Source organism: Gopherus evgoodei, chromosome 11 (assembly GCF_007399415.2).
Source record: "Gopherus evgoodei ecotype Sinaloan lineage chromosome 11, rGopEvg1_v1.p, whole genome shotgun sequence".
Taxonomy (NCBI): Eukaryota; Metazoa; Chordata; order Testudines; family Testudinidae; genus Gopherus; species Gopherus evgoodei.
The window spans coordinates 45,099,998-45,117,864 of record NC_044332.1 but is presented as its reverse complement, the minus strand read 5'-3'; the positions used below and the strand labels follow the sequence as shown (position 1 = coordinate 45,117,864).

Below are 17,867 nucleotides of genomic sequence, written 5' to 3'. Positions count from 1 at the left end.
AAAGGACAAAACATTTTTATTATTTTATTTTACCAAAGTCTTCCATAAGTTCGGGCTATTTTCTTTTAAATGTTCATAGCAATAGACAATTATACATCTATATGTCTATATCTAGATAGATATATACAAGATTGATATCAAACAATCGGGTAATTATAGGCCTGTTAGCTTGACGTCTGTAGTATGTAAAGTTTTGGAAAAAATTTTAAGGGAGAAAGTAGTTAAGGACATAGAGGTCAATGGTAATTGGGATGAATTGCAACATGGATTTACTAAAAGTAGATGGTGCCAAACCAATCTGATCTCCTTCTTTGAGAAGGTGACGGATTACTTAGATAAGGGAAATGCGGTAGATCTAATTTACCTCGATTTCAGTAAGGCGTTTGACACGGTTCCACATGCGGAACTGTTAGTTAAATTGGAAAAGATGGGGATGAATATGAAAGTTGTAAGGTGGATAAGGAACTGGTTAAAGGGGAAACTCCAGCTGGTCGTATTGAAGGGTGAACTGTCAGGCTGGAAGGAGGTTACTAGTGGAGTCCCTCAAGGATCGGTTTTGGGACCAATCTTATTTAACCTTTTTATTACTGATCTTGGCACAAAGAGCGGGAATGTGCTAATAAAGTTTGCGGATGACACAAAGCTGGGGGGTATTGCTAACACGGAGAAGGACAGGGATACTATTCAGGAAGATCTGGACCACCTTGTAAACTGGAGTAATAGTAATAGGATGAAATACAATAGTGAAAAGTGCAAGGTCATGCACTAAGAATTTTAGATATATGTTGGGGACGCATCAGTTGGAAGCGACAGAGGAGGAGAAGGACCTTGGGGTATTGGTTGATAGCAGGATGACTATGAGTCGCCAATGTGATACAGCTGTTAAAAAAGCAAATGTGATTTTAGGATGCATCAGGCGAGGTATTTCCAGCAAGGATAAGGAGGTGTTAGCACCATTATATAAGGCGCTGGTGAGACCCCATCTGGAATATTGTGTGCAGTTCTGGTGTCCCATGTTCAAGAAGGATGAATTCAAACTGGAACAGGTCCAGAGACGGGCTACTAGGATGATCCGAGGAATGGAAAACCTGCCTTATGAAAGGAGACTCAAAGAGCTTGGCTTGTTTAGCCTGGCCAAAAGAAGGCTGCGGGGGGATATGCTTGTTCTATATAAATATATCAGGGGAGTTAACATTAGGGAGCGAGAGGAATTATTTAAGTTTAGTACTAATGTAGGCACGAGGACGAATGGGTACAAACTGGATATTAGGAAGTTTAGACTTGAAATTAGACGAAGGTTTCTAACCATTAGGGGAGTGAAGTTCTGGAACAGCCTTCCGAGGGAAGTAGTGAGGGCAAAAGACTTATCTGGCTTTAAGACTAAGCTTGATAAGTATATGGAGGGGATGTTATGATAGGATAGTTTAATTTGGGCAATTGATCTTGGATTATCACCAGATAAGTCTGCTCAATGGTCTGCGGGGAGATGTTGGATGGGATGGGAACTGAGTTACTGCAGAGAATTCCTTCTTGGGTGCTGGCTGGTGAGTCTTGCCCACATGCTCAGGGTTTAGCTGATTGCCATATTTGGGGTCGGGAAGGAATTTTCCTCCAGGGCGGATTGGCAGGGGCCCTGGAGGTTTTTCGCCTTCCCCTGCAGCGTGGGGCATGGGTCGCTTGCTGGTGGATTCTCTACAGCTTGAGGTCTTCAAACCAATTTTGAGGATTTCAATAACTCAGTCCTGGGTTAGGGGTTGTTAAAAAGTGGATGGGTAGGGTTCTGTGGCCTGCCTCGTGCAGGAGGTCAGACTAGATGATCATATTGGTCCCTTCTGACCTATGAGTCTATGAGTCTATGGTGTAAACTTCCTTACTATAGTACTCTTTTTAAAGTAATGGTCTGGATAATTTAAAGGTCATGGGATATTCACACTTTCACATCTAGGAGTAGATGCTGTCCTCTATGAGTCTATGAGTCATTTGATGGCTGACTAGTTGTAATCTCAGTCAGTCTATTTCCTAATGAACAAGTGTCCACAAAAATTTAAGAAAAACACAGGGCTCTCAGTCAGAGTGTAAATCCAGGACAGATGTCAAACCAAAATAAAACAATCAATGTAATTTTGGTGTGATCAAACTTTCCACATGTGCAAACGTGCCAGACTTCTTTCTGTTCTACTAAAGGGCGAATTCTGCAGACCTTGCACATTCAAAACTTCACTGAAGTCACAGAAATATTTGGGCACAAAAAAATGCAGGATCAGGCTCAAATATTATGCCTGAGGAAAGAGAAGAATGTTAAAATGCAGAGCAGGTTGCTGCTGCATAGCAAGCAATCAAGAGCTCTGCACATTTCTACTGACTTCACTGATGGCCTAATGATGAGGTTGCTAAGTCTGAAAAATGAATGGCAGTAGCCATGCTGATTGCTGTAGAATCTCTCTCTCTCATATATACAATAAAATACATGCCCAAAAGAGGATGAAAATGTCAACAAAAAAGGACATTTTTATTTTCAATTAACTCAAAGTATGTTACAAAAATGGACAATAAAAAAAACTTAACTAAAATAGAAAAAAGGCTCTTATTTTAAACACTACTTCCCAGTCAGAAGTAGTATTTTTTCAAAAGTTCTAAATTGGCCACTTTAATTTACACTGGGCACAAACTTGGCACGCTAGCTGTCAGCTTGGATGCAAATTCTGTTCTGAAAATACAGCTAATCTTTATGTCATTCTTATTCTTCTAGTTTGTCATGAAAATAGTTTAAAGCAATTTTAGAGGACTCCATAAATGGTGTAATTTTAAAATAGAAGTTTTAGAGGCACATGGTGGGTGCAAATGCATATTGTTCTGGAAGTTTGTTTTATAATATATATCTCCAAAAAGTAACAATAGCCAAACTTTGAAAACTTATACACCTACTTAGGTAGATAAAGTTAAGCATCTGGATCCAACATGTGGTACATAATTAAGCACAACTGAATGATTTATGAATCACAGTTGTTGTCCATTAAAGACTTTATAGAATCCATGCAAGAGCCTTGTGTTTATAAGGACACTCCAGTGTTCCTTGGAGCATATATTTTCTAGTACAGGGACAAAAAGGGGATAACAGCTGACAGAGTCACAGAGGGCTAGATTACATCTTTTCACTCAACTCTGAGAAAGGGGTAGTGCAGCATACACAGCACAAAACCAGATTAATAGATTCCAAGGTCAGAAGGAACCACTGTGATCATCTAGTCTGACCTCCTGTATAACACGGGCCATATAATCTCCCCCAAATTATTCCTAGAGCATATCTCTTAGAAAAACATCAAGTATTGATTTAAAAATGGCCAGTGAGAGAGAATAATCCAAGACCCTGGGTAAATTACTCCAGTGGTTAATTATCTCCACTGTTAAAAATGTACGCCTTATTACTGGTCTAAATTTGTCTACCTTCTACTAGACACTGTGACTCAGAGAACATCTCTGAGTTACTTATTTGCTGCTCACTCACTCCATGCATGGGAATGAATGGATGTGCAGTACCTGCTTATTCCTGCGCACCTGGACCCAAGCTTAGGGTACCCCACACTGCAGTGTAAGGGTGCGGTGGGGAGCTGTTCCTCTCTCTCCTCTGGGTGGGAATGTAGTCCGAACCATACAGAGGTTTTTACAAAGTAAGCATGTTAAGTGTTATATATACTTTTTTGCCAGAAAATGAATATCTGAAAAATTACATACCACAAGGTTTCCAATGACCATGACCAGCATGAAAACAATAAGGCACATGGCTTGGCCTGCAACCTCCATACAGTCCCACATAGTCTCTATCCATTCTCCACACAACACTCGGAATACAATCAAGAAAGAGTGGAAAAAGTCATTCATGTGCCAGCGTGGAAGTACGCAGTCTGTAGCAATCTTGCAGACACAGTCTTTGTAACTTTTACCAAACAGCTGCATACCAACCACAGCAAAAATGAAGACAATGATGGCCAGCACCAACGTCAAATTTCCCAAAGCCCCCACTGAGTTACCAATAATCTTTATCAGCATATTCAGTGTTGGCCAAGATTTTGCCAACTTGAAAACTCGGAGCTGAAAAACAAGAGCAAAGGAGCATTTTAGTACTAATTACAATGAAGCCCTGAATGTGTGTCTTGCATCTCTAGCTATAAAAAGTTCTGTATTGTAAAATATTTCATTTTATAAATTTAGATGCCATTTTCTGTGGATGCATTTTACACTATATTTGTAATGCAGAACCGGTAGGGCCTGTTCCCAATTAAAATTTAGAAAATATAAAAACGTCTTTTAAAATGAACTAAAGAAACTAGGATGTGAGAATATGGCTTGTAATAATACTGGTAAGAGAGCTAGAAATGGATATTTTAAATGTGTAAATAACACATCAGCTGATAAACGTTGAGATAGTTAAAATTTTCACAAAATTTAGGAAAGTCTAATGGATTATCTGGGGATTGAGAAAGACACGGGGCAGTGAATGGGGAGGAAAATACCATATTTAATGCAAAAAAATTGAATTGGGGTTACATTTGGTTAGTTTACTGCAGTGTATCCTCAATGTGGCTACTCATGAAAAGAACCCAGAAGCTTGAACAATTGTGTAAAGCATTAGCTCATCTCTAATGGTGTCTGAGTTATTTTGAATTTACAGCACTGTTACTCCATGGACTACACTGAAACCTTTCCCCTTTTGATGCCCTTCAAGGGATTGGTAAACCCTAAATGGACTTGGATCCATTGCAGTACACTAGGTAACATTTCCTGTCTGATCATAGGCTTAAATAATCCAAGCCAAGCACCTAAAATGTTCTTTGCAGAAGCTTCCCACCTCTGGAATCTGTTCTTCCTAGAGGTCTTTGAGAGTGGGTTCTTTGGTGAACTTCCACGCTGGGGGTGATCTTGAAACAATCATTCTGAGAGGTGTGACCTATGCTGTTCATTTTACTAAGATGTCAGTTTAGAAACCCAGTTAGGCTAATTTAAAGGTTCACATTTAAACTATTCACTGCTCTTGAAAGCATGTGGAAAGGTAGAGGAAGGATCATAGTATTAAAATCTGTACAGTCTGTTGTGAGGGACAGCTCATTGTGGTACCAAGAGTTGAGAGGCAGGGTATGGTAGATAATCAGCACTTTCTCCTCTTCCTCAATCAAGCCCAAGGAGCCTAGTAGAGCCTTGAAAGGCATGTGAGCCCCACCAAGAGAAATCAAATCAGTGAGCACACACAATCCTATTTTTAATATCTGCACAAACTGCTGTGGGCAGCATCTCATTTTGGCAACTTGCACAGGAGGGTGGGTAGGGCCTTTTGTGAGGGAGTGTGGAGTTGTTTTCCACTTGAACTCCTGAACAGAGAGGAATATGCTACACTCTTTAGAGGTGCATAGTAGTTTGCACTTCCCCACATCAGATGCAGTGCTCAATCTGTAGCAGCTCCATGCTGTCCTGCGAGTTGAGTCTTAAAGGAACGATCTAGTCTTAATTAACAGTGGACAAATTTTAAAGCAATATTTTGATAGTGACACAAAGTGATCTCCATTTAAAAAACAAAACAAAACATTTTCTGTCGGTAAACATAATAGGTATTTGAAGCTACTAGATGCCACAGCAATGGATGCCATAGAAAAACCTAAGCTAATTAGTTATTTCCTAGTCCTAGTATTGGGAAGTATTACAGTTTTTCAGAAACTACATGTGGTAACAACTGATAAAAGTTGACTTTTTAGTAGTGCCTATTGTGGCTCCAGTAACTATATGTACATCGGCCTGTAAAAACATGACGTTTGGATATAGGGTGATAAAAAAGCAAACATTTACAATGATACCATATAAATATTTCACTGAAACATACATTCTTAATTTAGGTGATGCCATGGTAAAGTCAATACTTTGATATGGTACTGTGTTACCCCAATGGAAATCACTGTAATTATTGCTACATTTTGTCCTTTCTTGCTCCATCCTTTTCCTATTGAAGCAAATGTATTACAAATGGTGAATGGAGGTGAGGAAATAGAGAGAAGGCAAAATGTTTGGAAGGCTAGGGTCAGGTCAGGACTTAACTGATGATTTTGTGTATTTCTTTTATGGTTGTATTAGTAATCATGTGCTTGCACAACCTTAACTAGCTTTTAATAAATGTATTGGATTGGGGGAAGACAGATGGATAAGGTACATTAATAAACATATATGTATATATTGTATATACATATATAAATATATAAGATATATGATACTGCCTTATAACTTACATGCCTATATCTTACATTCTGATCATATCTCTAATAATATCTTTTATCACTCCATCATTTGCTGTATTATTGATAAAAAAGACTTGAAAAGTACCATGTTTTGCTCCCTCCCTTGATAAATTAGATTGAATTATTGACAAAAAATTGAAAATGTGATAGTATATCTCATGTTTAATTTCGTCAGTTATCCATCAGTGGATTTTAATGAGAAAATATAAAAATGAGATTAAAATAAGGGGTTTGTAGATGTCACCTGAACCCTGTGTTAAAAAAACAGATTTATTACTATTGAACCTGATTTTAAAAATTAAACATTCACAATCATTCTTCCACATTGTGCATGCAGTGAAAATAGAAGTTTTCTGAATGTGCCATATAAACATTCTGTGTCTGAATTATAAATATATTTAGGGCTTGTAAATAAAAAAAAAAAGTGTAAATGTTATTTATTAATATATTTACCAATCTGAATGATCGGAGAACTGATAATCCTTCAACATTTGCAAGACCAAGTTCCATTAAACTAAGGCTGACAATAATACCATCAAAAATATTCCAGCCTTCTTGGAAATAATAATAAGGATCCATGGCAATTATCTTTAAAACCATTTCTGCTGTGAAGATCCCAGTAAATACCTAAATGCAAAATTTAATCAATTAGTCTATTTTACTGGAAGTTTGTTTATAAATGTATTTGAGCAAATTTCTACAATCCAGCTGTAGACTCATAGACTTTAAGGCCAGAAGGGACCATCACGATCATCTAGTCTGACCTCCTGCACATTGCAGGCCACAGAACCTCACCCACCCATTCCTGTAATAGACCCATAACCTCTGTCTGAATTACTGAAGTCCTCAAATCATTATTTAAAAAATTCAAGATACAGAGAACCCACCATTTACACTAGTTTAAACCTGCAAGTGATACGTGCCCAGTGCTGCAGAAGAAGGCAAAACCTTCCCAGGATCTCTGTCAGTCTGGCTGAGAGTAAAATTCCTTCCAGACCCCAAATATCGCACTCAGTTAGGCCCTGAGCATGTGGGCAAGGCTCACCAGCCAGTCACCCATAGGCTATAACTGTTATATGTAACTTCTTGTTATATATCTACATAGTTCCTTAATATTTTCACACACTAATATTCAGTAATTAAAATCAGTGACTGAAAGACTTTACCTTCTGGCATTTATTTAGTAACTTATGTTTTATGAGTTGGTGCTTTCACTCCAGTTCCTACAGGATACATCAAATAAAAATAACACAAGAATTGACAGTAATTTGCATCCTTGCTGGCAGTCTCAGACGAGAGAGAGTCTGAGCTAACTTCCCCCTAAAGGTGGTTCCTTCAGGTCAGAACTGAAGTATGGAGGTGGAATAGGACAGAGAAGCTTGCTCTGTCTGGGCTGTACCTGTTCTGTGGATAAAGAGAGAGTTCCATTCTTCAGTGCTGCCAATCTAGCACCTTCCGTGAGCTCCACATTCATATAGAAAAATGTGGTTCAAAATATTTGAAGGGACCAAGGCTTAAATGGCAAAACCCCCATTGATTTTAGTGGGGCCAGGGATTTCACCCCTAGATCTCTTCTGCACTACATACTGATAAGCAGCATGTAAAGCCCTAGTGATTCTGAAGCAAATTCTGTAGTGCCAGATACATCTGAGTTTTCTGCTATACCACAGAACTGTGTCCAGGATTTTCCTAGTTATCTGCTGAAGCAGGACTTGTGCATTCTGCCACCACATTGTGATTGTTCAGTTCCTTTATCCCACTTGCTCTCAGCCCCATAATAGTTAATTCTATGGCAGCAGGACTGACTTTTTCAAACCGCTATACAAGTGTGATGCTGTGGGTGACTGGACCTAAATCTGGGAATTTCAGAATTGGGAGTACAGTACCTGAAACATCATTAAAACATTAATCACTGTCAAATGGTACATATCAATATTTTTTACAAGTATTACTTTTCAGATAACAAAACTATACAGTTAGACAAAATTTAAGGATGATTACACCATAATCAGAGGAAAAGGGAGACAGTGCTGCAGAACAGTTATAATTGGGGTCAATGGATTTAGGCAGTAAATGAAAAACAAATTTTAAAAAAAGTCTTTCTTCCCAAACACACACACCCATCACCCACAAATAATTTTTCTTGAGCTTTTGCTGCACCATCAAAATCAATGGTGGTTAAACACTGGAATAAATTGCCTAGGAAGGTTGTGGAATCTCCATCTCTGGAGATATTTAAGAGTAGGTTAGATAAATGTCTATCAGTGATGGTCTAGACAGTATTTGGTTCTGCCATGAGGGCAGGGGACTGGACTCAATGACCTCTCGAGGTCCCTTCAGTCCTAGAATCCATGAATCTATTAATCTTAGCTGAAATTAATCTATCTTTTCTGATAATTACTGGTTGTTCTTAATCTGAAATGACTAATAAATTGTGTAGAAAGTGAATCATTCCATTTCATAACTATTCTTCCTTCTCATCACAATACTGCAAGAGCACAATCTTCTGTTTGCCATATCATAATCAATCCCCTAACAATAGAATATGATATCAACAAATAATAAAACATTCTTTGGATGCAAACCACCAAATGAGGAACTGAGGATTTAACTGAAACCAGTAGAGAGGACATTCTCTGCATGCACATACCCTTAATTAAGGTTAATGAATTATTAGAATGGATAGTGCAAAGCGTACTTCTTGTTAACATGCAGAGAAAGGAAATCAGGAATTCAAAATGGGGGAGGGGAGAGAAGGTGGAAAGCAGGACCTTGGATTGGCAAATGGCTGGAGTGAGAGAGGCCTAAATTAATCTTTTCAGAGACAGACTATAAAGTGTTGGGGAAGAATAATCTGGAATGTGTAATGAATACAAGGAACATATGAGTGATTTCAGTTGCTGCATGAGGAATGAAACCCTATTTTATAGAAAAGCATCTCAGATTGTCATTTTCATTTTCTATGTTTTTACATTTTATTAATGTACTGTTTTAAAGTATCATTGCCAAAATGTAAAGGCTACAGAAAATGTATCTGTTCTTTAAAACATCTTCTTACAGAGCTATATGTCAGACCTCCTAAATCAGTGTTCAAAATGAATAGAAGCTAGACTTCTCAACATCCAACAATGATAATCAGGGACTTAGTTGATTTTGTGTTCTCAGGCGTGCGTATGATGAGTCTGTGTGTCTCATTCCATCCCTCTCCTATCCATACTTTCTGCAATCTTGTGCACTGGCAAGGGATTACAAATTTATAAGAATCCTGTTCTCAGACAAAGAATTTTTGCAATTAAGCATGAAAATGGCAAGTGGAATGAATGAGACAGTATATATATCTATATCTATAGATATAGATATGTATACAGAGAGAGTTGGCAAGTCTTACTATCCAGAAAGGCATGTGTGCATAGCCCCAGGCCTATGGGTGAGGTTTTAACAGTGTGTGTAGGTAAATATGTAAAACTGACACAACACTTCTGCACAAACAACTGTTAAATGTACTTAACTATTCTTTAAAGTGGGATTTGTTCAATACAGTATTAGTATCAATGCTATAATACTATACCACATTTCATCTGGATTACAAAAAATGACAGCACTAGAACTCATAGGAATTTTTTTTATTTAAAATGCCATTTTTGTCTAAATCAGAACATTTAGGAAAATGTGTTTACTTTTATGAACATTTGCACACAAATTTCCATTTTGAGATTTCTGAAAATGTTTCAGAATTCCAAAATTTTATGTTAAATGTTTTTCATTTTTATTTTTTTAATACTATTTCATATCATGTCAGCACCACGACTGCTACAGACAATGCACAAAAGAATGGTGGAAATATTCTATTCTATTGTTTATTTTTATTTTATTTTAAACGTCATTAAGGGAAGCTGCTAGTTAGTACTGATTGGAGTGACCCTTTGATGTAGAAAAGATAAAATGTTTCATCACTAGTAAGTAGAAGGTGCCCTAAATGATTTTGAAAATTAAAAAAATAGAGTATTTCATGATTATGTCATGTTATGACATGTCACTTAGCACACAATGTTATGAAATAATGTAAAAATAATATAAAAATTGGAAAAGAGAGAATAAAATAACATTCTAAATAAAATTTCAGAATTTCAAAATAAGATTTTTCTAAAATTGATTTTTTTTCTTGGAAATTCCAGTTCACGAGAAATTTAAAAAATATTTGTTTTTTGTTCTCAAATTCCAAGTTTCAAATTCCAGCTTTAAATGGCACTCAGTTTTTCTAGTGATATTGTTGGTAAATTTACAAACACTTGAGCACTTTCTGATATGCAATAAAATATAACCTGCTAGTTTGGTGAGTATTTTTCCAGTTACCTAAAGTGGCACTGGCCATGTTAGTCGCAAGAGGAATGCCATTCCAGTATTACTACTTTCATATAAAAGTAACTGAAGACAATTCAAAGAGCTATTCTGATAGCGGAATATTTTATTAGATTTCTGACATTAAAAATATTTTCTATGCAAAGAGTGTCAGCACCAATGGGAGAGAATTAAATCATCATCTAGCAGCTAAAAAAGACAAAATCTAAGATAGGCTTCAAAGAATCTGCCAAGCAATTTACCTAAACTGAAGATTATTCTGTCAAACAATATTCAATGATTTCATTACAACTCAAGATTATGGGCCTGATCATGCTCCTATAAAAATCAGGTGCAACGCTGGCCTCAGTGGAAGAGGCCATTCTTATCTGTGAGAGTCCAATGCACACTTTCTAACCTGCTTATAAAAGGCTGTCTAGAATGAAGTTAAAACAAGTTTTTATCTATCTAATGAATGCTATCATTCATACACTTTCTTTTAGGAAAATTCATTTTTATCCACTACATGCTACATTAGAACCCACTTACCAGGTTTCCTACAGTAAGCACACTGCTGAACTGTTCTGTCATTGGGTAGTGTTCCATGGCCATAAACAATGTGTTTAGAACTATGCAGATAGTAATAGCAAGATCAACAAATGGATCCATCACAACCAAATTGACTATATGTTTTACTTTTAACCATGGGCTCCAACAGTCCCAGATCAAGAAAGTGTTTGCAAATCTGTACCAGCATGGTGGACATTTTTGTCTGGATTCTTCAAGTTCTGGAAAAAAAAATGTTTAACATTAACTTATAAAACCAACAATTTTCCTAACAGAGCCACTAGAAGTTCTTAGTTTAAAATTAAAAAAAAGATATCCCAAAGGATTATGTGCAGCTAAAATATACTATATGAAAGAATTAGTCATATGCAATTTGTACACTAAACACACACATTTCCAAATGAGCATTTATGTCTTTAATAATACTGCTGCTTTCACATTAGCTGTGTAGTACACAATTTTCTCAATTAAAAACTTATTCATTATTACTATAAACAATACTGAACCACTACTTTCACATACTGCAATGTGAAGGATACTCTCATTCTGTACTCAAATCAGTAGCAGATTACGGTTTTGTGGGGCCCTGGACCAGAGCAAGTAGGGGCCTGTCCCCACCCCTTCTGCCTTCAGTCCCATCCCCGGCAAGCCCCAATACCCCAACCCCAGTTCCTGGCAGAAGCATCAGGCAGGCCGAGTGGGGCAAGCCCCTATGCCCCAACCCTGCTCCCCAGCAGGAGCTCCAGGCAGAGCAGGTTGGGGCACAGGGGCACCCTTTTTCTGGGGCCCCCCAATTGGCAAGGGCCCCTGGGCATGGGGCCTGTTGGCCCAGTGGCTAATCCACCGCTGATTCAAATCACTGTCATTTTTTTTAAAAAAAGCAACAACATGCAGTTTGTGGATCAAGAGAAACACAGCCCTTCTCCCACTCAGTTTTAATAGGATAAGTTGTCTTCTCATATACTTACAATAAATCTATCAATTCAGAAGCAGATCTTTTATGAAAGCCTGTGTCCTCTGTTGGGAATATTTGATTCCTATTTTTCCTTACATTTGACATCTTCATAAAGGTCAGATTTCCAGAAGCCAAATTGCCTCTAAATAGTATTTGATTGCAAGGATGAACATCCAGTATGAGAAATCAGATGTTAATGGGATATTTGGGGAAGGGGCAGAAGGAAGATGGAGATAGTCTCGTTTAAGTGAAAATAAGTTAGCCTAATGAAAAGTACCCCACTCCCCTTTTCACTCCTTCCCCCAAAAAATGTCATGGCACTGTAGTAGAAGTTGAGTCTGAGTGTGTGCATTGCAAAGGTCATCAGTAAGTGGTGAGCAATTTCCAAAATTCTATATAAATATTAATAGTGAAGATCTTCCTGCAGTAAGATAGAACAGGTTGGTTGGGTGGAATAACCAAATTTCTGAATGTTTAGCTAGTCAGAATGCTGATGGGGGAGGATTATTCTCCCACTCTGCTCTGGTTCCTGACTTTGGCTTTGAACTTTGGTTCCATCTCCTGGCTCCTGACCCTTGGCTCTGGCCTCTTACTGACCCTGGGCTGCAATTCCTGGTTACTGATATCTACTCTAACCACTAGCCCCAAATGATCACATCTCGGTCACTGACAGTGATCCTGAACTGGGATAGAAAATGGGCTTTCAGAGAGAATGACTGGGAGGACAAGGAAGACAGGGTTTCCCTAGCCATATTCCAGAGGCTGAAAAACCACAGCCTTGGAGGCTACAAAGGAGCTATCAGGATGGCATAAGCACAAAACTATCTGATTTTTCTGCCTGTCCTTGCTAGTAAAGGAAGAGGGAGAGAACAGTAAATAGTGAGAATCTTCTTCGGCTGAAGGAAGAGGTGACAGAAGAGCTCCCATAGGTGAGAGCAGAACTTGCCCAGAATTTTGCATAATAGGAAGCAAACAGGCCCATCTACACATAGTGCTTCATTTAGAGACATTGGCAAATTTGTACTAACTTCTTGTATTAATCAGTCAAATTTGTATGGACTCAACTGACATCAAATCTAGTAGAAAGGAAGACTCTATTGTGATCTGAGATTTGTAAAAATTCATTGGAAGTATTTTTCAAGAGGAGAGGTAATGTACACCTTCATCTCTGATTATAATTAAGCTTGGATTGATTTGAGAGCAATGAGAAGGTGACTTAGGAACTCATTTTAAAAAATGTGTTGAAATTTTGACTTTTCACAAATGAATTTGAAGAGTACTTTGTAAATTTTGTTTATACATTTTCTTTAACTTTGAGGTAGAAGACACGTTGCAAAGGAAATTAAATAGGCTTTATTGGACTTTTTAGAATTGCTATTAAAAATTTTCCTACACGTATTAATCAGTAACACTGTGCTAAAAAGTATCATGATAGATTTTTAGAGCAAGTCAAAATGTTATGTTATTTGAATGAAGTTCCAGTATATTTAGTTATCATGTTTCTTTCTAGTTTTTGTGAATAAATATTTTATAGAAGGAACTTGCAATATATGAGGTTTTTATACTTTTGCACAAAATGTTATTTATATTTTTGTCTGTACCCCTCTAGTGTAAATCAAGAGAAGCAGTGGATGTATAGAGTTGGAGGGAGCCAATTTTATTATGTTTTTTTAATCAAAAGACATTGATTGTTGGTCACTTTCCATACTTGTCTGTCTGTCCTTGGACTTTAAAGTAAGGACTTTGGGTAAGGACCATGCATAGCACATCTCTGGGACTACCGTAAACAAATTATTAATAAGTAATGATAGTTTCTGTGAAGGTTTGCTTTAATCTCCTAGTGACCTGATGTTTTAGAAAGAAATCTCGTTCTGCGGTATCAGCTATATCTTTGGCCTCTACCAGTTCATTATAAATGCTACTATCATGGAATAGTCTTTCTCCTTTTACAGTTAAAAAAAAGAAGACATAATCAGTCATCTGCCCTTGGATGGCTGTTACTCTTCAGACCTGATCTCCCTTTCAGTGGCTGCACTAAGAGAAATTATCTTTCTTTCTCCTTACAGGGGAATATTACCCTAACAGTGTTTATTTTATTTCTCCTACAATGTTCCAGACTGGAGCTAATATATAAAAATATATAGATTAGGACTAACATCATAGGAGGTTTAGGGTAAATCAGGGTAAATGATTAAGAACGTGTGCTGGAAATGTTAATTATGTACTCCAATGCCATACAGACTTCACCTGTCCAATTATACAATTACAAGTGAAATTGTGTACATCTTAAGTGCAGCAACTAACACAAATTCAGTGAAATGTGTATAAAAATGAAATTGGTCACATACCTTCCATTGTGTTTGTGAGTATGCTGGCTATACTCATTGCTCTTTGTCTTGCAGCAGAATCTTCCAACATTTCCATGGAAATTTGATAAGAACTCAATCTTCTTTTTCTTATTTCTGTTTCTGTAGTGGTGCCCTGCAAATGAAGCTGGTGAATTAAACCATTTTCAACAACTTATTAACAACACAATATACAAATCCTATCATGACTTTCAAGGAAAGTCTGCTATGAACAGCTTCTTATCCAATATATTAGACTTTCCTTACACACTGCAAGTTTCTGTCTCCACTAGGATTATCTTGGCTGTTTCCTAGATGTCTGGTGGGAATTTCAAACTGTCCAATAAGCAGTGAGCTAATTGGAAGTGGATATCACACAGTGTGATTAAATAGAGGAGAAGGAGGATTTTAGGTTCTAGCAGAGATTCTGGTTCTCTCATTGAAGGGATTGTTTGAGAAAGTACTTGCAAGATGACTCTCAATTTGGAGAGCAAATTGCCAAGCAGTGCTGGGAAGTTGGGGGCCAATGGTTAATTTAAATGAATGCTGTGAGTAGACTAAAATTTGCTGCCAGGTATCTTTTTGCGAAATGCTTATTAATCTCTTAAGAAATTAATCGCAGTTGTAGCCTATTACCCAAAGTTCCTGACAGATGTGCATATTTGCCAGTCATAAGGTGGCAATGGCAAAGAAAATAGTATTTAAAAGGGTAATATTGGTGCATGAAATACAGTAGTAAGGAATTAATGATGATACAGCTATTAAATGTTGCATTCCCATCCCGCTAAGAAATCTCACAATTTCTATAAAAATATTTCTGATGATGGAAAAATCAAGCTATAATCATTGCTTTTTCATCCACCTAAATATCACTGTTTCAAAAGGGTTGCAATAAATATGGAAATCACTACATATTTTCCTAGTCCATTCAAGTTTTTAAATGTTTAGGATATATAATATGATGACCTTGGACTTTTGCCTTCTGTTTTATATGATCTCAAGTTACCTTTATAAAGCAATAAATATTAAACTCTGATTTAAACATTCTTGAGCATGTGTATATTTTTTACAATTTTTTCTTCTCCTCTTGCTTGAGACATGATACAGTGGTCTGAACATAGGAGTGAGAGTCAGGAATTCGTGAATCCCAGTTCCTGCGCTCTCTCTCACCAAATCACTATATGGCTCGGGCAAGTCACTTAGGGCAGTACATAGTGCAGTCTATCATATGGAGTGTAAATTCTAAAGCACAGCAGCATGTTACACACTAACTAGCCAGTGTAGACGTTCCTGGCGGTTCCTGAAAGTTCCCTAGTGTGTGTTAATGTAGTACTGGTTGAAATAGGATGACATTAACGTACAGTAGGGAACTTTTAACGTGCATCAGCAGAGTCCAGTTAGTGCACAACACGCTGGTGCACATGAATATTTACCTCCTGTTCCCAATTGGTACAGACTAATGTACTGTGTAGACAAGCCCTTACTGTCTCTGCCTTAGTTCTACCACCTGTAAAATGGGGATAATAACTCTTGCTAACTTCACAAGGGGGTTGCAGTGATTAATTGGTTAATGTTTGTTTAGCATGAAGATAAAAAGCTCTGTACAAATGATGACAATTATCATTCCTGAAAAGGAGACTCAACATAAACAGGTTGAATCTCTTTTAGATGAAAAGATCTATCAAATATGCACAAGCACACATGTACCATCTGACAGTTTCCTTAGTTAATTTTTTGAATTTCTGGTCCAAAGGCCTATGTCAAGATAGGAAATAAACATAGAAACAAAACAAGAAATATATGGTAATAGTGAAATTTAAATACTGCACTGTAATGAAGATGTTTGTGATTAAATTCAGTACTGTTAAAAGCTAGCCAGTGTCATTGACAATACATTTTGTATAATATTGTATATACCATCGTTGTTTGTAAATATTTAAACATCTCATTTGGGATTCCAGAATTTTACAACATCAGTTGAAATTAATGCAATTGGATGGGTGTATAATAAACACATTTTCTCATTAATATTATGTACCTGGTCTTCCTCCCATTGAAGTTCTTGACATTTTGCCATTGACTTTAATGGGAATAGGCTATCACCCCTTATCTTGTTAGTTCTATGTGTTTGCAAGTATTGTACTTTTACTTAGTTGTGGACTGAAGGAAATTTATCTATTTCAGTCTGTTTTGTTGGGGCAAAACTTAGATCCAGATGAAAACATTCAATTAAGATATTTTTCTCTCCCTATCCTATATGCAGATCTCCCATTGAAGACAGTACATGTAGGAACAGCAGAATATTTCAGTTCAGTTCTGCCATGTGAATCTGAAATTCCCCTGCCCCTTTACTGTGTTAAAAGAATTACAAGATATAGATGAATTTCCAGCTGTAGAAACACCTGCCTGAACGATTTCAAACTTGATTATATGACAGTGAAGTTACTATGATCAGTGGTTTGTCTATGATCACCTCTGGGAGAAGTTGTCCAGTAGGCGAAGTGAGAGCTGAAGGTCCTCCAACCAAAGAAACCACCCCATTGCAATCTACAGTGCTGTGCATCTTCCCATTTGGTGGAAGCGCTGGTACCATCCTGGATGATGTACTAGCTTCACTAATGTTACTGTTGCGTCTTTCACCATGTCTGTTTGGACCAAAGAAAGACTCTCTTCTGCTCTCGCTGTCTTCAAGAGTGCTATGCTCATCATCAGCGAAGTCATTTTCTGATCCTATATCTTTTGCTCGACCTCTGAAGCTGAAAATGCTCGTTCTGCTGTTGCGCCTTGGGGAAAACAGGGAGCCACGAATACTCAGCAAAGACTGTAGGAAACCCCGCCCCCCACAAAGAACAGCATTAGTAAATGAAACACTTTAAAATACAGTATCTTGTTTTCTCATGGTAAGTAGTTACCACGCTCTAGAGAGAGGCTATTTATTTGTTTTTAAGCACCAACAATGTGCTCACAGGGCCATGTTGTCTACTGGGTGGGGGATTGTTTTTGAAGTGTTATGAAGGGTGTAGTCAGAAAGAGGGAGGGGAATGAAGTCCAGCCACTGGCATCAGAGTGTCTGGTTGTGCGGGGAGGGAAACAGGAAAGTTTAGCAGTTAGGAGCATTGGCAAGAAGAAAAGGGACTGAAGTTGTGTCCACCATTTTCTGGGTTCTGGGGAGAGGCATGCTTCCTACCTACACCCTGACTGTTTATGTGCTCTACTTTTTTCTGTCTCCAACAAGATTTCAGGGATATGGGGTCTTTGTATATTTTTATTTCCATTCCTTGTGGGAAACAGGGACTCTAAATCACAAGGCTCATTACTCACCGCATCTCACGCTACTTTCCTGAGGGATGAGTGTTCTAATGATCAGTGCTAAAGTCACTCTGG

General features: G+C 37.6%; 1 protein-coding gene across 13 annotated transcripts in view; it reads right to left on the bottom strand.

The window, feature by feature from the left end:
* LOC115659409 (sodium channel protein type 3 subunit alpha) overlaps positions 1-17,867 on the bottom strand; it is a 964,414-nt gene that overhangs the window by 53,480 nt on the left and 893,067 nt on the right. For 11 of the 13 annotated variants that reach the window (XM_030579474.1, XM_030579476.1, XM_030579468.1 and 8 more), the window contains 5 exons: positions 16,957-17,304; positions 14,487-14,631; positions 11,166-11,404; positions 6,732-6,905; positions 3,733-4,089 (listed from right to left, as the gene is read on the bottom strand). In XM_030579474.1, coding sequence (XP_030435334.1) covers positions 3,733-4,089; positions 6,732-6,905; positions 11,166-11,404; positions 14,487-14,631; positions 16,957-17,304 — 1,263 coding nt within the window. The remainder of the gene's footprint in view (positions 1-3,732; positions 4,090-6,731; positions 6,906-11,165; positions 11,405-14,486; positions 14,632-16,956; positions 17,305-17,867) is intronic. The other 2 variants (XM_030579473.1, XM_030579472.1) reach the window with 1 other exon arrangement.